Source organism: Monodelphis domestica, chromosome 5 (assembly GCF_027887165.1).
Source record: "Monodelphis domestica isolate mMonDom1 chromosome 5, mMonDom1.pri, whole genome shotgun sequence".
Classification (NCBI taxonomy): Eukaryota; Metazoa; Chordata; class Mammalia; order Didelphimorphia; family Didelphidae; genus Monodelphis; species Monodelphis domestica.
In genome coordinates, this window is record NC_077231.1 from 202702179 (window position 1) to 202722520 (window position 20342).

Here is a 20342-nt window from a genome sequence, read left to right on the forward strand (position 1 = left end):
GCATTTTCCATGTGAAATCTGACAGTTTAACATGAGAAAGTAAAAGTTTTTTCATAGTGGGAGAAAGATAAGAAGTAACAGTATTAGAAGTGAGAGCTTCTGGGTTCTAGTCTAAGACAGGACCCTTCTGGTATTTACTGGAGAGGTTTTCCCTGTTTTGTTTTGTTTTGATCATCCGAGTCATGCAAAGGATGTTATGCTCCTAATCAGATGGAAGAATAATTTTAGGGTGGCTGGGGCCATGAAGATCACATAGTACAGCTCTCTTCAGAAAGTATTTAATTGTCCTAAAAGTCTGAATCTAAATGAACATGGGAATGGATGATCTTTCTCTGAGAGCTCCTAGTGACCCATCTGAGAAAAGTGGGAAGACTCTGTTTTCCCAAGAGCCCAGCATGAGGCAAACAGCCCACCTCTCACTGCAATCTCTAATGAATCACACAGCCACCCCATATTTATATTGTCAAGTCCATTCAAATCCATGTAGCAAGTTATTGCCTTGAAACCCTCCTGTTGGGGGAAGAGCAGGTTTGTGGTGGGAGAGTAAAGGCTGGTTCTTAACCAAAGAATTGCAGCTCAGACCCTTTCATCTGAAGGCATGAAAGTGTTTATTCCAAGATGTTAGAGCGTGAGGCCAAGGGGGCAGATGTAGTCAGGTCCATGGAATGGCCCAGCCTGGCTAGAGTGACAGCGCTCCCAGGGCATTCAGGGTTCTAGACTTTATCCAGAGTCTGGGGGATTCCTTCCTCCCATCCTTGGGAATTCCCCACCCTCCCTCCCATTATTCCTCCCATGGATGTTCCAGGCTGAAGACTCAGAGAAGGAGTGAAGGAGGCACACATAGGGCATGGTCCCAAAGATCCCCAGTGCCCATGGGTGATGCTCCCTCCTGGTTGTTTGAGAGTCCTTTCTTAGCCTTGCAATTCTTACCAAAGCAGATAAAGTCCTAACATCCTTCAAGTTAGCTCGGGTACTCACCATTCCCTTGAGGCTTGGAATGCCAGGCAAACCCTTATCACCTGGGAGGAAGGGCACAGGGTTGGCAATATCTACTTACTAGTAAAAAGCATAAAATCTCAAAGCACCATTTACAAAAGGATTTCAAAGCCCTATTCTTTTTTCACAACCACATCACTCCCAGAGCCAACAAATTTTGACATGTTTAAGGGGCTGTTTGGTTCTGGAGTTTTAACAGGAATGGCCATAGCAGGTGGGTCAGTGCCAACTTCCCTTGTAATAAAATGAAAGGGAGCCTTAGGTCGATGGGGCTTCAGTGCTGTTGTCTGTGTCTGGCCTGGCAGCCTCCCCAGAGTGCCTTTCCTTGGCTCCCAGCCTCTCTCACTAATCTGTCCTTGAAGTCTCTTACAGTACATCAACCAGAGAAAGAAGCATCGAGATCGCTGGGTGGGGGCTCTCGCCTCCATGGCTGTTCCCCGTGAGTATTCCCCCACTGCCTCTCGGCTAAACTTTAGCTCTTAAGGCGGCCTACTAGCTGTGGGGAAATGAGAAAGGTCTCAAGAGTCAAAATGAGATCATAATCGGTGTCACCCCAATACCAGGGGATTCCTCCCCATCAGTGGGACAAAGAGACTGTAGGAAACCAGTGAGTGGACAAGTCTTTCTGGGGTGCATCATTCCAGAGATGCAGCACTATTGATCACCGCCAATTAGGGTTATTAGGGTGTGCTTGACCTTTGTCATCCCTCTGTAGCTGAACCCTCATATGTGCTGACTCACCTAATTTGGATGAGCTAGGAACAATCTCAATCTTCTCTTTGTACCCCCAGGATTAGCACAGTGCTTGGCACAAATAATTGCTTAGTAAATGCTTTTTTATTCACTCATTAGGAAATCCATTAAAGGCTGTTATTCTAAGTGGCATCCAAAATATGCAGGCTTAAGGATTAGTCTCTTTGGCTACATATATAAAAAGAAAAACCCACCTTCCTAGTATTGCCCTATTTAGCACACATTAGGCAGTCATCAAATAATATGATTTAAATGTCAAAGGTCAAATCCAACAATTCTAGTACCAAAGGAAGATGTTTAAAGAATAATATTAATGTTGGATTTTTTTTAAAAGAACCTGAGCTCTACAGGGAGTTGTTTGTTTTTTTAAACCCTTACCTTCCACCTTAGAATCAATATTCTGTATTGGTTCCAAGGCAGAAGTGGTAAGGGCTAGGCAATGGGGGTTAAGAGACTTGCCCAAGGTCATACAAGCAGGAAGTGTTTGAGGTCAAATTTGAATTCAGGACTTCCCATCCCTAGGCCTGGCTCTCCATCCACTGAGTTACCTAGCTGCCCCTAAGAGTTATTTCTTCTCTGTAGGTACAGGATAGACCACTGGAGGGAAGAAAGATTATGAATAAACCAAGTCACGGTTAGCTGCCTCACTGCCAGAAGTTTCCTGTAACCTATTTAATTATAAGGAAATGGAGTTATCTGTCTTTATTGGAGGGCAAGAATAGACCAACAATGAGACTTTATTGGAAGAAAACTTCACTCTAGTTTAGATTTTGGGTAGAGGATCAAGAGAGAATGCCATCGCCATTAACTCTTTACCCATTCTTTTTCAGTTCATTTCATCTATGGGCCATTAGATCCAGTGAATCCTCATCCAGAATTTATGAATCTTTATAGGTGAGTTGCTCTTGGGGATGGATATGTGCCAGCCAGGCTCAGGTGCAAAGAGAACAAATGCTGATGTTCCATCAGACAAGTCCTGGGTTCACTGGTTGTTCATGAAGGAGAGGGGAAGTTAGATTTTTAAATAGAGAGATAATTTCCTTCCTATGTAAATCCAACAGTGCTTTGAAAAATCAAATAGATCTCTTGGCTAATTATGGTCTATATAAACACTTCTTGCTCAGTTAGAAGAACTAGCAGTGTTTGCTGTGGAATGTTGGCAGGTAGAGTTGATGTTTGTAGCCAGAGAGAAACATGCTAGGAACTTGAGCCTCTCAAGCTGCAAGGAGAAACCGAGGATAGTTTTCCTCCGATTAATGTTTTTCCTCTCTAATCATCTGGAGTGGGTGGGACTGTCTTATGACTTGGGTCAGGCTAGCTATAAGAAAACAATGCAGTTGTGATCAGCTCAAGTTGCAAGATTTAAAGCAAGAATTCTTTTATCCAAGATGTAATCAGTATCAATCTCATTCCTGCTGAAAGTTATTCTACTTTGAAGAAATGGGTTTTGTTTCTATTTGGAAATTTGTTGTAGGTTTAAATTTTTTTTAAGCTGTTGCCATTTATGGGGCCATCTAATTCCAGCTTGAATACATCACCTCCACATTCTCTTCCAATAGGAAAATGTTACCCCAATCCACAGTGTCAATTTTGGATGATCACATCAGCCACTATCCGCAGCTAGAGGATCCTATGGGTTTTCTGAATGCATATTTGAACTTCATCAACTCTTTCTGAGGGGTGACGAGTCGTTTTCCTTGCTCTGTTTCCTTCTAATCATGGTTTCAAATTAGGAACTGATGCTCCAAAGATATCAGGATCATGAAAGCCATTCTATTTATGTCACGAAATAGTACTCCTAGTAACTTCATGAGCTTCAATGAGTTTTGTTCCAACCATCTATCTTCTTCCAAAAGTATTTTCCAGGCTGACAGTCAGTCAAATGTATGGACTTGGCCATGTCTTCTTGAGTTAGAAATTCTACCTGACCATCTCACATCATTCAAGAAGGAAAACCAGCAACATTCTTTTTCACAAAAGTTTTAAATGTGATGGACCCTTGGAATTTGAAGATGCCAGTTTCTGGTCCAATCCCAAAGAATCATGCAATAAGAAAAGTGGAGTGACTTCAAAAGCCTCCCAGTTTGCTTTGCCTTCCAACTTGGCTTGAAAGGCAAATATATGCTTGCATGTTCTATAACCAACATGAAGCATCATGGTAAGCCAGATCCTATGTTTTGAGATGACTTTGGATTACTTTCACCATTTCATGTAACATCTTGTAGAAGTATAATTACAGTTGAAAATAATGCAGTATTAAGTGTATCTTACTCTAAGACTGAATTATGTTTCACCTACACATTTAAGTAATTTTTTATAAAGACACTAAACCAGCAGGTATATACTGTGGCTGAGTAATGGATCTAATGAATTATTAAACGTTAATTTTTGTACAAGTTGAATTAAATTTAAACTGTTTTTAAAGTTACCTAAAATTCTGAGGCATGAAAGATCAATAATGTCTGTCAAGAGAATTACTTAGATCAGCTGATATGAAGGCAAGGTACTCTCAGCTAACAGAAGTCTATTTATACCTCAGTGTTTATAAGGATACCCCAAATGGTGGAATGTGTGTCCTTGTCCTGCAATAGGAGGGCAGGGGATTGTCACATAAGCCAATCTGCTCTGTTGAATTCCTTTTATGAAGATTGCTCAGCTTCCCACAGGCTGGCTCAAGTGGCCTTCTCTTTTAGCTTAATTCTTCCTGTGTTGAACAAAGGATTTGTATAAGTAAGATTCTGAAAGACCTTTAAGCAAATGGTGCTGAATTCCATGTTTTGTTAGCTACAACTGCAGTATCTCAGTGAAGCAGGAATATTCATTATTTTAGCCTTTTTTTATTAGCAACTTCAAGTATAACAAATTTCAAAACTTGAAACTGGAATAATTGTTTATTTTCTATTAATAAAAATGAATTTTGACAAAAAGTGGACTCGGGATTCCTCTCCTCTCCTTCCCCATAACAGCTTCCACCCCTTGGGATACACAAGTTCTTAACTCAGCCAGGCGCTTTTGGACACAATAAGTTAAGAGAAAGGAATGTAAAGAAGTTGAGCAGTTGGAATAAAAACAACGTGCATAAGGACAGCCACAAAGACAGACATTTGCTTGGTAGATCTGGCTAGACATTTTTACTTTTCCAAAACCATGAAAAAAGCCAACTGACTGAAGGGTGTATTCATTATCCAGGTCAGGTAAAAATTTATCCAACTGAAGCTAAGATGACATCAACAGGTGTTTCCTCTTTGCTTCTCACAGTCACCTGCATAGTTACTCCATCTCCTAAGGCCAATCTAGACCTCACCAATAAGTCATAGCCACCTCTGTACACACCTGGACAAGAAAAGTAAGGAAAACCACATGAGGTAATCAGAACAAGCCAGCCTCCTTTGTAAAAAGAGGAAACACACTTCTTTACATTTTTCCTTATTATATATATAAAATACAAATATCTCCATATTTATAATACAAGGGAACAAAATATTACCTACATGGACTGGATGATTTTTAAAGGCCCTTCAAGCTCTAAATTCTGTGATCAAACAGTTAATCTGCTAACATGCCCATAGAACTAGCCAGTTAAATCAACACTTCTGCCTAATTTGAAGCACAAAAATGGGAAGAGAACAGCCAGGATTATTAGGTTAAAGTCCATTTAAATTTCCTTGACCAAATAACATTTGGACAGACTTACTGATTTCTGAAAACATATTTTGCAAAGATGAACTAAGGGAACAGGGTCATTTAAGTTACTACAATGAATTTAAGTAACAGTTGATTTGGCTTCAAATTTTAACTCATGTTATAAAGTGGGCCTAGCTAGTATTTCCCCTCAATAGAGCAATTCAATAAACATTAAGAACCCACTGCATGCTGGTTAATAAAACAAATTTAGATGACACAGAACTTAGTCTAATTAGAGGGATGACATATAAACAAAGTTTTATGGTTGGTTCAGTCACTTCAGTTGTATATCTGTGATCTCTTTTGGGGTTTTCTAGGCAAAGATACTGGAGTGGTTTGCCATTTCTTTTGTCCAACTTATTTTGCAGATGAGGAAACTGAGGCAAACAGGACTAAGTGACTAGTTCAGGATCACAGCTAGTAAGCATCTGAAGCCAAATGTGAACTCAGGAAGATATCTTCCGAACTTTGGGCCTGGCACCTTATTTACTATGCCTTGCTGCTCCTGTGAGCTACATAATAAAGCATGAGAAGTGCTACCAATACTGTTTGCAGTGGGGAAGAATATGGAAAAGATGGCTTTTGAAGTGGGTTTAAAATATTATGGAAGAGTAAGAATCAAGAGATGGAAAAGGAATGAGAGCTCTTACCTGACAAATAGAGTGTGTGGGAATTTTTGTTTTCAGGTACTTTGTCTGACCTCTCACATGGCTGCATGCCCAGAAATGTAACGATGTTGTTGACAGCTTCTGTTTGGGGAGATGTAAAGGAAAGCATTAGGAATGTTATATTTAGATATCTACGTCCTCATAAAATTTGTTCTACTAGAGATATGCTGAAAATAAGATTGACTAAACTGGAGAGAAAAATAGCATGGCCCATTAAATAGGCTACATGCTGACAATATTTTTCAAGGCCACAAGGGCTGGTAGTGAAATGCTATGTCATCAGCTGGATTTGATAGAGCTCAGCTGAGCTCACTAAAGAGAAAGGCTAGTCTCACCTTCAAGGGTTTTGGTAGTGCTGAGGGCAAAGGTCTCTTCCTTTTCAAAGTTGTCTCCAACCTCCTCCCAGGCTACAGCAAAGTTGGGCTTGAGCACCTTCTGGATGTGATCAGACATACACACCTCAAGATCTTCCAGCTGATGGTCAAATAAGATTGGTGTCAGTGCACAAAACAGATATTAACCTACTCCATTCCAAATTCTCTATTTAGCAGGAACTTACTTAATGATAGCACCATTTCTGCTGTACACAATAAAACAATCATCTATGGGTGTTAGCAAAGAAAAACTGGCAGAACATTGTAGAACCTCATAGTGGGAAGGAACCTAAGAATCGGTCTACTTCAACCCACACCTGAACAAGAAAGAATCTATCCTCCAACTCCCAACAAACATTTATTAAACACGTAGTGTGTAAAGCACTAGACAAAAAATTTCTATCTCATGTCCACAAGAGCATTACAAAGCAAATAAGGAAGACAACACTAATAACTCCTCAGCAGAGAAGAGCAGATAGTATCTAGCCCAGACCAATAAGGTGGGGAGTCCCTACCTCCTATGGCATCCCATTCCAGTCCAGTCCAACTACATTGGATGGCTCTAATTGTCAGGAAGTTTCTTCTCATATCAAACCCAAATATGCCTCCCCATAACTTCTCTCCTTTTCCCTAATCCCCTAGTGCCTCTTCATTTTCAGTTTGCCCTTTGGGGAGAGAACAACAAATCTAATTCCTCCTCCATATGATATATTTGCATGGATTTGATTTCATCTATGTGTATACTCTATCAACAAAGACTGCAACCCATCCATGCCCTCTTCTGTATGATTGTTTACTTGCTGTGATAAATTAATTTGCATAAATAGCTTTCACATATCTGGAGACATTTATCATGCCCCTACCCTTCTCAAATCTCCCTTGATGATCTCCAGCTTGTCAACACCTCTTCTACTCTGTAGTACCATGAACTGAATGAAGTATTCCAGATGTAGTCTTGATCAGGGCAGAGACATTAGGACGATCACCTCCCTTGTCCTGGACATCATGCTACACAGGGTCATACTAGCTTTATGGGTGGCAATGTCTCTCAATAACACTGACTGTGAAACATATTAAGATCTGGACCATTTCCCTCTACTCTAGTACAAGTTAGCCACCCCTGCACAGTGTCATTGTTGGGTATTCTTAACAAAAATAAAATGCAAAAGGCCAAGTATTCAAGTGAAACTCACCACATACTCATCATCATATCCATCCTCATCTGGAATACCAGTGTTAGGGTCACAGTCCCGAACTGTAAACTTCATTGTGCAGCTAAAAGTGCAAGCAACTAGGGATGAAAGAAAAGAAAAGCAAGCTTGTCTGGGTCAAGGGTCAGTATCAGGATCCTGATGTTGTATCATTAACTTATTCTGCACTATGCTATACCCCAGATAGGTTAAATGCAGTCTGTTCTCCCAGATGGAGATTCTGAAGGTGGTCTGCAGGCTGGTCAGAAATATATGTCACAGAACAAAAGAATGAAAATATTCATTTGTCACTAAAGATCTGAATCTACATTCAAGAAGCACATGTGCAGACAAATCACAGTAAAGCAGATGTCACCACCATTAAGTTCCATGTAGTAGGACTCAAACCTTACACCAAATCCCTCTCAATAGCTTCATAACAAGGTTTACCTCACAGAAACTCAGGGTTGGGAAAGCCCTCAGAGGCCACCTTGTCCATTCACATGAGCAGCAATCCACTTTATGGCCCTGCCAAATGGTCACCCAACATCTACTTAAAGATTTCCAATAAGGGGGAACCCGTCACCTTATACTTGCCTCACTTGAACAGCTCTGTTAGGAAGTTGTTGCTGACATCAAGCTTCAAATTGCCTCTCTGCACTTTCTATTCACTGTTTTTAATAATTCTGCCCTCTAGGGCAAGCACAAGAAATAAATAATCCCCTCTTCAAAATTAAATGGTGCTTTATGATGTATAAACAAGGGGGAAGTATGTTGTAGGCTTTTCAAAGAATGGAACAGAATATCTAGAGCACAGAGCTTGGGGTAATTTATCCTCTGCTGGTCAAAAAGAATGCTCCTCAGAAAAGAGAGATTTCAGACGCTGCTTGAAAGAAGAAACTTAGCCTTTCTGTGTTCTGGATCTCTCCTCATAAATAATGTTCTTGACACCATTACAAAGGAAAACAGCTATATTGAAATAGAGTTAGCAAAATATAAAACACAAGGTCACAGATCCCAGGTTAAGAATTCCTGCTTTAGAAAGATTCAGAAGTTGACTTAAGAAATGGCTTGAGAGAAAGGTTCACATGAAAATGACATAAATCTGCCTGGGGGCAGGAATAGAGAGGAGGGAGCAAATTCAGGAGATGAAAAGATGCTTTCTGAGGAATATGATGGATGATGAGGTATTTCCACTTGCCTTTCACCTTACATAATGCAATTTAAAGTTAAGACTTCCTATTATCCTCTACGCTTGAAATTTTAATTACTGTCTTGACAACAATAGTCTTAAAAGTTTTCTGACTACAGTTAGGAGGATAAGAAGACATAATCCTTAGCAAGTATCTCAAGTAAAGTCATGCAAATAAACATGGCCCAAATGATGACTTGACTAAAGCCCATTTGCTTCTCTAAGACGCCATACCAGTAGTGACCAGCACTAAGTTCAATCACCTCCAACTGAAAAGCTCTGCCACCACTGGGATCTAAAAGAATGATCCTGAACAAGTACCAGGTTGAATCTTGAATATTTTCTAGCCCTCTCCTAAGAGTTCAAATGGCGATAGTCCTTCCAGTCCAATCCCTCTCCCAGGACTGTACCTGCAGTAGGGTCATCATCAGGTAGACGAACAAGAGTGTAACATATCCCTGGCTGGTTATAGGTGAGGCTGGGGGCGGGGATGCAGCAGAGCACGTCATAGGCATCTGAAGGCTCCATCTGCACTGTCACCTTCTCTAGGAGTTGGTCATTGAGGGTGTTTGTACAGTCAAACTGACAAAACAACAACCAACCAAGTAAAAAGATGTCAATGTAATAAAATAAGAACCACCCTCAGGTTAAGGTGCTGCTTCCCAGAAAAAATCCACTACTTATTTCCAGACTGAAACCAATACCTTTCCCCTTTAAACCGCATTGTAGCCTTCTCTTCTTAATGCACCCTTGAACACAGAGGATTCCTATTGCCCTATGTTTTATGTCATATCTTTGCTTATGGCATTTCTCTTTACTTTAAAATAAGTAACATGAGGATAATACATATTTGCATTGGGATTACTGTGAGGTAAGCATTTTCTGTAGTAAGTTACAATTACAAACCAAATATTTTGCTTCTGTTGAGGATCTACCACTTCAGAAAGTACAAGTCTCATGGCTACACAAGTCATTAATCTTATATATGCTTTTTTAAACCTTACCTTCCGTCTTAGAATCAATACTAGGTATTGGTTTCAAGGCAGAAGAGTGGTAAGGGCTAGGCAATGGGGGTCAAGTGATTTGCCCAGGGTCACCCATCAAGGAAGTGTCTAAGGACACATTTGAACCCAGGACCTCCTGTCTCTAGGCCTGGCACTCAATCCACTGAGTTACCCCAAGTCATTAATCTTTATCATCTTGAAAAGCACATTCCAGGGGGAAGCCAGGTGGCTTGGTAGATAGACAGGTCTGGAGATGGGAGGTCCTGGGTTCAAATGTGGCCTCAAATACTTCTTAGCTGTGTGACCCTGGGCAAGTCACTTAACTTCAATTGCCTAGCCCTTATCATTCTTCTGCCTTGGGACTGCTACATAGTACTGATTCTAAAACAGAAGGAAATGGTTTTAATTTTTATTTATTTATTTTTAAAAACCCTTACTTACCTTCCCTCTTAGAGTCAATACTGTGTATTGGCTCCAAGGCAGAAGAGTGGTAAGGGCTAGGCAATGGGGGTCAAGTGACTTGCCCAGAGTCACACAGCTGGGAAGTGTCTGAGCCCAGATTTGAATCTAGGACTTCCTGTCTCTAGGCCTGACTCTCAATCCACTGAGCCACCCAGCTGCCCCTGGAAAGGGTTTTTAAAAAAGAAAAAAAAAGCACATTCTAGGAAGTCCACATTGAATAGACCGATTTTAAGTAAAATCTGTATCTTTTAGACATACTACTTTTGGACAATCAGGAAATGTCAATGTAGCAAGGATAGCTTAAAACAAGGAATAGGAGTGACTCTCAGCTGGAAAGGGCACACAGGGCCCCCAATCTATAACCTTTCTTTTATTAACAGGGAACTATCATCTGCTTCCAAGTTTCTTCATTTAGCTCTAATTCCTACAACACTCAGGGATAGTGCCTTTCTTACCTGGAATACAATATGATTATTGAACATGTGCTTGACACAGCGGACAAAATATTCTGTCTCTGCTTCTGTAAGTTGCACAGGCTCAGATGACTTGAATAAAGGTCCTATGTTCTTAAATTCAGGAATGGCAGCCAATTGTTCTGTCCAGGAACAAAGAAAAAAAAAGAGGGGTAAGAGAGATATGGGGAGAGTGAAAGAGTTGAAGACGAGATCATTCTTGATATCAGAAGTCCTATAACCAATTACCTGAACCCTTCTGATAGGTAGCCAATCAAAGTTGATCTCGATGCTTCCCAAGTCATAGTTTAAGGAGCCTGGCCCCTGTACTGTGTATATGTGCAATCAGAACAGCAGTTGAGTCTATCAGTTCTGAGGGGAATTCCCAAATCAGGGGAAGAGGCACATACACAGAAATAGCCAGTATGACTAGCAAACCTCCAAGGTCTTAATCACTAAGCACTAAAGAAACTACCAGCCCAGATGTGCCTGCTTTTCAGGCTTCCCTCTGATGGTCACCTTCACAGGGGTCAGGGCTTCTCTTAGGCTAATTAATTAGTACATTGATAAAAAGGTGCCTGAGTAGCTTGTTGAATCTTGAGTATAAAGAAATATACCCACAGGGAGATATCATGGACTGTTTACCTAAGCTCAATCTGCCCTCTAGAGAGAAATGCACATCTAACTCTTATCCTGTATTTTGACATCAATACATTATAACAAGATAAATTCCCTCATCAGAAGTGTCACTATCTCTCCCTTGAATCCAGAAACCAGCTGTTAACAATTTAATTCTTCCCTCAGCAGGCAAAATCCAATGTACAAGTAGCATTCCTGGTAGGGTTTGGTAACATTCTTCGGAGAAACCACCAAGCAACAAGAATAACACTTCCTCCGAAAAATCACAACTTTTGCACCTAGTAGGTCCTTAATAATTTTTTTTACACGATTACTTATTAAGCAGAAATTTGTAGCCCCCATTCAGGCATACAAAGATTTCCTTCAGGAGGCAATGTAGTTTATGATACAGATAATGGGAATTCATGGTATTTGACATGCCTCAGATCCCAAACCCATTATTTCTATCATGTCCATTTGTCAGACCTTTTGCCACATACCTTGAAATATGTCTTGTCTGGAAGGAGCCAACTTCTCTGGCTTGCTGGCCACAAGTGTGATTTCTACAAAGATAAAAGAAATCCTTGGTATCTATTAAATAAATCTCCCTACCAAATGAACTAATATTTACTAAGCGCCTAATGGTCACTTAGTATAGTACTGGTAGTGAAGTATGTTGTGCTAAGGCAGTGGAAGAAAACAAAGTTTGGTTAAGTCATGGTTTCTGGATTTGGGAAAGAAAAAAAAAGAAAAAAGAAAAAAAGAATCAAATAGCAAGTCCAGTGCCAAGAAAGCAGGGCATGAAAACACGAGATATGACAAGAGAAAATAGTTAAAGTATATCTACATCCAGATCTAACAAGAACAAAAAACAACATCTAAGTGCTTTAGAGATGTTCTAAACCAAGTACTGAGTGAGGGCCAAGGGGAAAAAGATATAACTCAGAGATGGTAGATGAAGAAGAGATCAGAGACAGCTTTATGGGGGAGGTAGTATTTAAAATAAGTTTTAAACTGTTTCAGAATTCAACAGGTAAATAGAGGCTGGTAGGATTTCAAGAATAGGGTATAGAGGGAGCAGGTAGGTGGCTCAGTGTATAGAGAGCCAGGCTTAGAGATGGGAGGTCCTGGGTTTAAATATGACCTCAGATACTTCCTAGCTATGTTACCCTGAGCAAATCACTTAACCCCCATTGTTAAACACTTAGCACTCTTCTGCCTTGGAACCAGTACTCAGGATTGATTCTAAGACAGAAGGTAAGGGTTTAATTACAAAAAAGGGTATATGAGGGCAAAGACAGAGTGGTAGAAAAGTGAAGGGTATTGGGGGTGGGGCATAGTAATTCAATTTGCTTACAGCATTGGTTACATGACAAGGGATAATATCATTTAAGACTATAAAGATAGTGCCAGATTGTGGAGGGCCTTAAATGTCAGGAAGAAGCTTGCCAAATAAAGCTGATGCCTAAAGGAAACCCTGAAGAATTTTGAGTAGAGGTATGATATAGCCACATCAACACCAAAAAAGAGAGCGGGCTTCATAGTGACATGAAGAATGGACTAGAAAGAGAGAAGGGTAGAAGTGGGAGGTCCTCTTAGGAAGTCTTGCCCAAGCTAAAAGGCTGCTACCAAGAACCTGGCAGTGAGAAGGGAGGGAAAGTGCTGTGCCCATCACTAGGTAAATTGGAGTTAAGGTAGGAGCTAAATCCAGGATTTTTGGTGTTCTCCAGGCTGCTTCTCTGCTCAAATACTTTCCCTTTTTTTAGTCTGAATTTTCAAGTTGGATATTCACTGAGATTCTATTCAGATTCTCTCACTTTTCCCTGCAATATGATGAGCCTCTTGTAGCAAAACTTAAAACACAGAAAAATATAGGATGACAAAACAGCAACCTTCTTCCTGCTTCAGCTTGTTGGTGGCTATCTCTTATTTTCCTGGGTTACATTTCACATTCTTGCCTTGTGTGGCAGAGACTAGGAGATGTAACCAAGCCAAGACAAAAAACTCTATCTACCAACCTAGATCTCCAAGAATGAGGAATGTGGAGTGACAAGAGGAAACAAGCGCATCTGGTGTTTGGGACATTGTGCTACTTACAGAACCACCACAGAGCTGACGCCGTCTCACCCAGCAAACGGGAAACAAGGCAGCTGCCAACATTACCTGCTTTCTGTTCAAAGACAGGGGCTGTGGCAAGAGGGACGGACTTCAGGTCAAAGGGTTTCTCCGAGGGCGCCAATGTGTACTGGTGCAAGGCTTTTTCCATCCCTGGTATTGAGACCATCAGACCTATAAAAGAGAGTAGCTCAGCTCAGCACAGGTGGCCTCAGAATCTGGGCCAGTCCCAGAGCTGTGGCAGTCACCTGAAGAGGCCTTCAGGGTTGAGACTGTCTGTTATCAGATTCTGTAATCTGGATGATGAGAAAAATAAAAACGGTTCTATAAACTACCCTAGCAATCTCAAACTCCCAAGTAGAACATAAAGAGTTTTTACAGAGGGCAATCTTTCTAAGGTAAGAAAGTCCATTTGACAGGACAAATGTGAGCAAGGAAAAAAAAAAGGTACAGGGACTTTAAGCTGAAGTGATGAAAGGGGCTCAGGGAGAACAGTGAGAAAGTGATACAAGATTTGTAGGACCATCCCAGGGGCTGATTTATTCCAAGGAAGGAGGAAGGCTAAATGGACATACTTTAAAGACCAGATTCTCAAGGGCTATGAGACTCCATATTACAAAATGCAATTAATAAGATAATGACCTTTGGAAACATATATAGTAAAAGAAGCACATTAAATACTTCTCCTAAAGAATTCAGCTTTCTGGAACCCCAAGAAACATTACATTTAGATTCTTACTGGAATGCCTTAAGACCATATGCCTCTAAGATAGCATCTGGGACACAGAGACATGTATCTGGCCATGCTCTGAACTCTTACTGACCATTGAAGATGTATGCAGCATTCAGTGCCATCTGCTTCTGCTGTAACACATTCAGATAGAAGGTGGCTCGGTCCCGTACCTCGTCATCAGTATCCATCATACACCTGCCCAGGGGAATCAGAATAGCCATGTCATAGTGCCCCAGGAGCCTACAACCACTTTCTTAAACCATCCAATTTATAATATTCAGATCATTTGCTTTTATCTGTATAAAAAGCTCAATGATAGCAAACAGTAAATGTCAAAGTTACCATAGAACCTAAAAACTACTCTGAATTACATTATAAAGTAGAAGAAAACTGTCAATAGCTGCCCCTGCACACAAAGATGACTGGAGAGAACAGTAAATACTTGTATAGGGTATCCTCACTGCCACTGATCAACTAATGTGATCATGTATGAAGCAGTGAAAAGTCATATTTCCCACAATAATTAGCTGGAATGCTATGAGGATGAATGCAGAAAAAAGTCTATCCTTGAAATGTTCACATGGTTTTTCAAAATCTATTTTGTTTCAAACTAGCCTTCACAGTTGGATTAATCACATAGGCTCGATAAATTCACTTGCTTCAAATGAAAGAATGAGTTGGTAGGGTAAATACAAAGTTCAGAAAGTATTTTGCCGCACTAGCTACATTTTTTTTTAATGATCCCCAGAAGTATGTTTTAAAAATCTACTTTAATAAGTGAATTCTCTTGGGCCCTCCTTCCCTTCAGATAGTAAGTTTTATTATATAGACTAAGGAATATAAGTTTAAGTCACTTTCCTAAAGTCACATAAGAGAACTAGTAGGGTAGCTGCATTCAACTATTGTGTCTATTCTAATTTAATTTTCCCTCTATCTACTATTTGCAGATGATGGGAGTAGAATTCAATACTTATATACTGTGGAGGCAAAATTAGGTTCTAAAGGTGATGTCAACAGAGCAGAAGTTCTGTAGGTTCTACCAAGTTGGAATGACTTCAAGAAGGGACCCAAATGTTTGGTTATCTACCTTAGGGAAGGAATACTGATGAAATTACATATCCATTCATTACTGAACTGCCTATCGTTTAAACATATGTGGGCTGCATGTAAGAAAAAGGAGTATTCCTGCTGCTGACAACACACCAGCCCTACTCAGGATTCACATGCCATATTTCACCGTTCAGCAACAGAAATTCTACCTACAGGAGAAGGACAATTGACCTGCTTACCTCTGTAAGAGTACAAGGATGCTTGGGAGAAGGTTTTCATTCTGAGCTCCAAATTTGGCCAATGCACTGACAGCAGCTAGAGAAAAACAAAATAAAAAATAACCATTCAGAGTTAAAAAGTGTTGCAGAAAAAAGGACAGCTTTCTTCTTCTGTTCAATGACTCAAATTTCCTGTTTCTTTCTTTTTTTAAAACCGTTATTATAAATTCTATGACAGAGGAGCATTAAGGGCTAGGCAATAAGGGCTAAGTGACTTGTCCAGGGTCACAGCTAAAAAGTGTTTGAGGCCAAATTTGAACCCAGGTCCTCCCGACTACCAGCCTAGTGCTCTTATCTACTGTGCTGTGAGCTGCGAGTCCTCTTCCTACCTTTTTATCTTGAATCATTCTAATACAGAAAACTTGTCTGCTTTGCTAAGGAATTCTTTATCTTATTTCTTTACTACATTACAAAGCTTTGAGGGAATTTAGGAAGGCCAAGAGGCTAGAATGATTTTACAGCACTTTAAGGTTTGCAAACCATTTTTTCTCAAAGATCCTATAAAGGCAAGGGAAGTCTTCTGTGCAAAAAGGAAATACAGACATTATAAACATCAACTTTTTGGTGGATTCTCCCCCCCTTGTATATTCTGATGAGAGACTTAAACCCTATGCTAAAACCACAAATCCAAGGGGTGGGAAAAAAAGGCTAGAACCTGTGTCTTACAACTGTGCATGTTTCTCAAAATAATGACAAAGTCCTCATCTCAGTAACTGAGTAGCTCACATACTGTTCTTTTGACTACCTCAGGTAGTCAATTCTTTATGTGGACATCTAAGTGTACTTGATGTTAAACTTTTCAATATATATGAAAGTTCCAAACACATTCTCTTAAGCTTTGGGTGATACTGGTGACTTTAACTCATGTATAATATGCAAATTTCACTTTATGCTTTCTGAGTCAAAAATGACCAAAGAAAACTATTAGAAATCCTCTTGGAGGGGGAGGCGGAATCAAGATGGTGGCCTAGAAAGAGCAGAACTCTGAATACCCTTCCTTACCGAACAACAAACTGAATGCTCCTAGGGGACTGAAAATCAAACCTAACAACAAGACAGAGCCAAGGAACCCTCCTGCTGGACTCAATTCAAAAGGTACCCCCCCCCACCCAAGCCAGAATCCGAGAACACTCAGGTTTAAGGGGCTCGGGTTTAAGGGGAAGGCAGAAGGAAGGTCCCAGGACCCCTCTACCCACCCACCGCGCTGAGACTCCAGTGGCAGTGGGAACCTCTGGGTGGGCAAAGGTGCTGGTCTGAAGGGTGTACCTTGTGGGCAGGGCTGTGCCAAGCTCAGACGTCGAGGAAGGAGCTAGAGAGGGAGCATAGAGCTGGCAGCCTGGCCAGAGCTGTGAAGATCCTCCATATCTGCTCCAGCCTTCCAGGAGGTATTGGCCTCAGAGCACACCCAGACCAATTCAGCTGAACTTAACCCCATCAAAAGTCTTCAGAACTCAGGGAAGTCCAGGCTCCACACCCCTCCCTCATTGACTACTGGACTGCTTTAATCCAATCAAAAGCCTCCAGAGGACAGGGAAGCTCAAACCCCAACAAACCTCCCCCAGAGACTGCACCAAGAGATCTTCTGTTAGAGATTCAAGAGGGGAGATTGACAGAAGCCCCCCAAAATAAAAAAAATGAGAGGAGGAAGAGCACAAACAAATACAGGGAGCAAAGAAGGGGTGAATATGAGCAAACAAGAGAAAAAGAAGAAAGAAATTACAAGAGACAGCTTCTATACAGCGAATGGAACAGAGGGGGAGGGATCAGCAAATGATGAATCAGAAATCCCAGCAAATTGGATACAGGTTGTGGAAGAACTCAAAATGCAATTCAAAACACAATTAAGAGAGTCTGAAGACAATTGGGAAAAGAACTTAAAAAAACTAAGTCATCTGGAAACAGAAAATAGTGTCTTGAAAGCCAAAATCAACCAGCTTGAAAATGAGGCAAAGGAGATGAAAGATAAGGCAAAGGAAATGAAAGACGAGGTAAAGAAGATGAAAGAGGACTTCCATAGAAAATCAGACCAGAAAGAGAAGGATGACCAAAAATCCAGGGATGAAATCCAGTCTTTAAGAACCAGAATACAACAACTAGAATTAAGTGACCTCACAAGGCAGCAGGACACTATAAAACAAACCCAAAAGAATGAAAAAATTGAGGAAAATATGAAAGATCTCATTCACAAAACAGAGGATTTAGAAAATATTTTGAGGAGAGACAATTTAAGAATCATTGGTCTACCAGAAGACCATAACAAAAGAAAAAGCCTGGACACAATACTACAGGAAATTATTCAAGAAAACTGCCCCGATATTCTAGAACAAGAGGGAAAAGTGGAGATTGAAAGAATCCACAGATCACCTCCTGAACTTAATCCCCAACTGACAACACCCAGGAATGTTATAGCCAAATTCTAGAACTATCAGACCAAAGAAAAGATATTACAAGTGCCAAGAAGTCATTCAGATACCATGGAACCATAGTGACGATAATGCAGGATCTGGCTGCATCCACACTGAAGGACCGAAAGGCATGGAATATGATATTCCGGAAAGCAAGGGAACTAGGTCTACAAGCAAGAATCAACTACCCAGTAAAACTGACTATATTCTTAAAGGGGAAAGTATGGTCATTTAACACAATAGAAGAATTCCAAGAATTTGCAAAGAAAAGACCAGACCTGAATAGAAAATTTGATGTCCAAGCACAGAATTCAAGAGAATCATCAAAAGGTAATGAAAAAAGAGGGAAAAAAGAAAAACAAAACAAACAAAAAAAATTTTAAGAGACTCAATGTTAAATGATATGTATCCCTATAAGAGGTCATTGGTAACTCTTAAAAACTATTGTTATCACCTGGGCAGCTAGAAGAATTACACTTAGAGGGAACAGTGACAAACTGTATAGGTTGAAAGAACAAGATATAAATAGGTATATAGATATATGCATGCATAAATACATATACATATATGTGTATATACATATATATACAACTAGAGGTAAAAAAAAAGAAGTTAATACTAAAAGAAATGGGAAAAGAAACAAATGGGGGAAAATGTATATGTCACAAAGAAACTCATGGCAGGAGGGGGGAGAACATCAATACACTGGAAGGGTAGAGGTTGGAGATAGGAAATACTCAACTCTTATGTACTTTGAAATTGACCCAAAGAGGGAAGAAGAATCCAGTCCATTGCAGCAGAGAATAGATTTGCGGCCCATAGGGGAGAAGAAGGGTAATAAACGGACTGGTGTGGAGGGAAGTAGTATAAGGAAGGGAGAGTCTATTTTAAAAAGGCTACAGGGAAAATAAGGGGGGGAATAAGAAGGGAGGCAGGTAGAAAGGGAAGTAAAATAAGGGTGGGAACTAGGGGAACTGGTTAAAAACAAACATTGGCGTAAAAGGAAATAGTGAAAGAAGAAAAGGCAGGACCAGGAGTAGAAATCAAAATGCTGGAAAATACACAGCTAGTAATCATAATTCTGAATGTGAATGGAATGAACTCACCCATAAAACACAAGCGAATAGCAGAGTGGATTAGAATCCAAAACCCTACCATATGTTATTTACAAGAAACACACATGAGGAAGGTAGATACGCATAGGGTGAAAGTAAGAGGATGGAGCCAAATCTATTGGGCATCAACTGATAAAAAGAAGGCAGGAGTCTCAATCATGATATCTGACAAAGCCAAAGTAAAAATAAATGAAGTTAAGAGATAGGGAAGGTAATTACATCCTGATAAAAGGCAGTATAGACAATGAGGAAATATGCGTACTCAACATGCATGCACCAAATGGCATAGCATCCAAATTTCTAAAGGAGAAACTAGTGGAGTTCAAGGATGAAATAGAAAAACTATACTAGTGGGAGACCTGAACCTTCCTTTATCCAAACTAGATAAATCAAACCAAAAAATAAGAGGTGAGAGAAGCGAATGAAATCTTAGAAAAATTAGAGTTAGTAGACATGTGGAGAAAAATAAATAGGGAAAAAAAGAAATATACCTTCTTTTCAGCAGCACATGGTACATTCACAGAAACTGACCATGTATTAGGGCATAAAAACATTGCAAACAAGTGCAAAAGAGCAGAAATAATAAATGCAACTTTCTCAGATCACAATGCAATGAAAATAATAATTAGTAAGCGTACATGGAGAGGTAAATAAAAAATTAATTGGAAATTAAACAATATGATTCTCCAAAACCTGTTAGTTAAAGAACAAATCGTAGAAACAATTAATAACTTCATTGAAGAAAATGACAAGGATGAGACATCCTTTCAAAACCTATGGGATGCAGCCAAAGCAGTACTCAGGGGGAAATTTATATCCTTGAGTTCATATATTAACAAATTAAGAGGGGTAGAGGTCAATGAATTGGGCATGCAAATTAAAAAACTAGAAAGTGAACAAATTAAAAATCCTCAGATGAAGACTAAATTAGAGATCCTAAAAATCAAAGGAGAAATTAATAAAATTGAAAGTCAAAGAACTATTGATTTAATAAAAGACTAGAAGCTGGTACTTTGAAAAAACAAATAAAATAGACAAAGTACTAGTCAGTCTAATTAAAAAAAAAGAAAAGAAAAAAACCAAATTGACAGTATCCAAGATGAAAAGGGAGACCTCACCTCTAATGAAGAGGAAATTAAGGCAATCATTAAAAATTACTATGCCCAATTATATGGCAACAAATATGGCAATCTAGGTGACATGGATGAATACTTACAAAAATATAAATTGCCTAGACTAACAGAGGAAGAAAT

The 20342-nt window shown here is 39.8% G+C and overlaps 2 protein-coding genes across 8 annotated transcripts in view; one reads left to right on the forward strand and one right to left on the reverse strand.

Moving 5' to 3' along the window:
- The window catches only part of MEST (mesoderm specific transcript), a 28757-nt gene extending 24081 nt beyond the window's left edge, over positions 1-4676 (forward strand). For all 5 annotated transcript variants that reach the window (XM_016426162.2, XM_007504333.3, XM_007504332.3 and 2 more), the window contains 3 exons: positions 1359-1435; positions 2580-2643; positions 3309-4676. In XM_016426162.2, coding sequence (XP_016281648.1) covers positions 1359-1435; positions 2580-2643; positions 3309-3426 — 259 coding nt within the window. In that variant the 3' untranslated portion in view covers positions 3427-4676. The remainder of the gene's footprint in view (positions 1-1358; positions 1436-2579; positions 2644-3308) is intronic.
- The window catches only part of COPG2 (COPI coat complex subunit gamma 2), a 47685-nt gene continuing 31964 nt past the window's right edge, over positions 4622-20342 (reverse strand). For all 3 annotated transcript variants that reach the window (XM_001367077.4, XM_056799706.1, XM_007504330.3), the window contains exons 15-24: positions 15531-15606; positions 14333-14436; positions 13557-13682; positions 11894-11956; positions 10779-10918; positions 9268-9439; positions 7669-7766; positions 6437-6575; positions 6084-6182; positions 4622-5082 (exon numbers count right to left, since the gene is read on the reverse strand). In XM_001367077.4, the coding sequence (XP_001367114.1) occupies positions 4952-5082; positions 6084-6182; positions 6437-6575; positions 7669-7766; positions 9268-9439; positions 10779-10918; positions 11894-11956; positions 13557-13682; positions 14333-14436; positions 15531-15606 (1148 nt within the window). In that variant the 3' untranslated portion in view covers positions 4622-4951. The remainder of the gene's footprint in view (positions 5083-6083; positions 6183-6436; positions 6576-7668; positions 7767-9267; positions 9440-10778; positions 10919-11893; positions 11957-13556; positions 13683-14332; positions 14437-15530; positions 15607-20342) is intronic.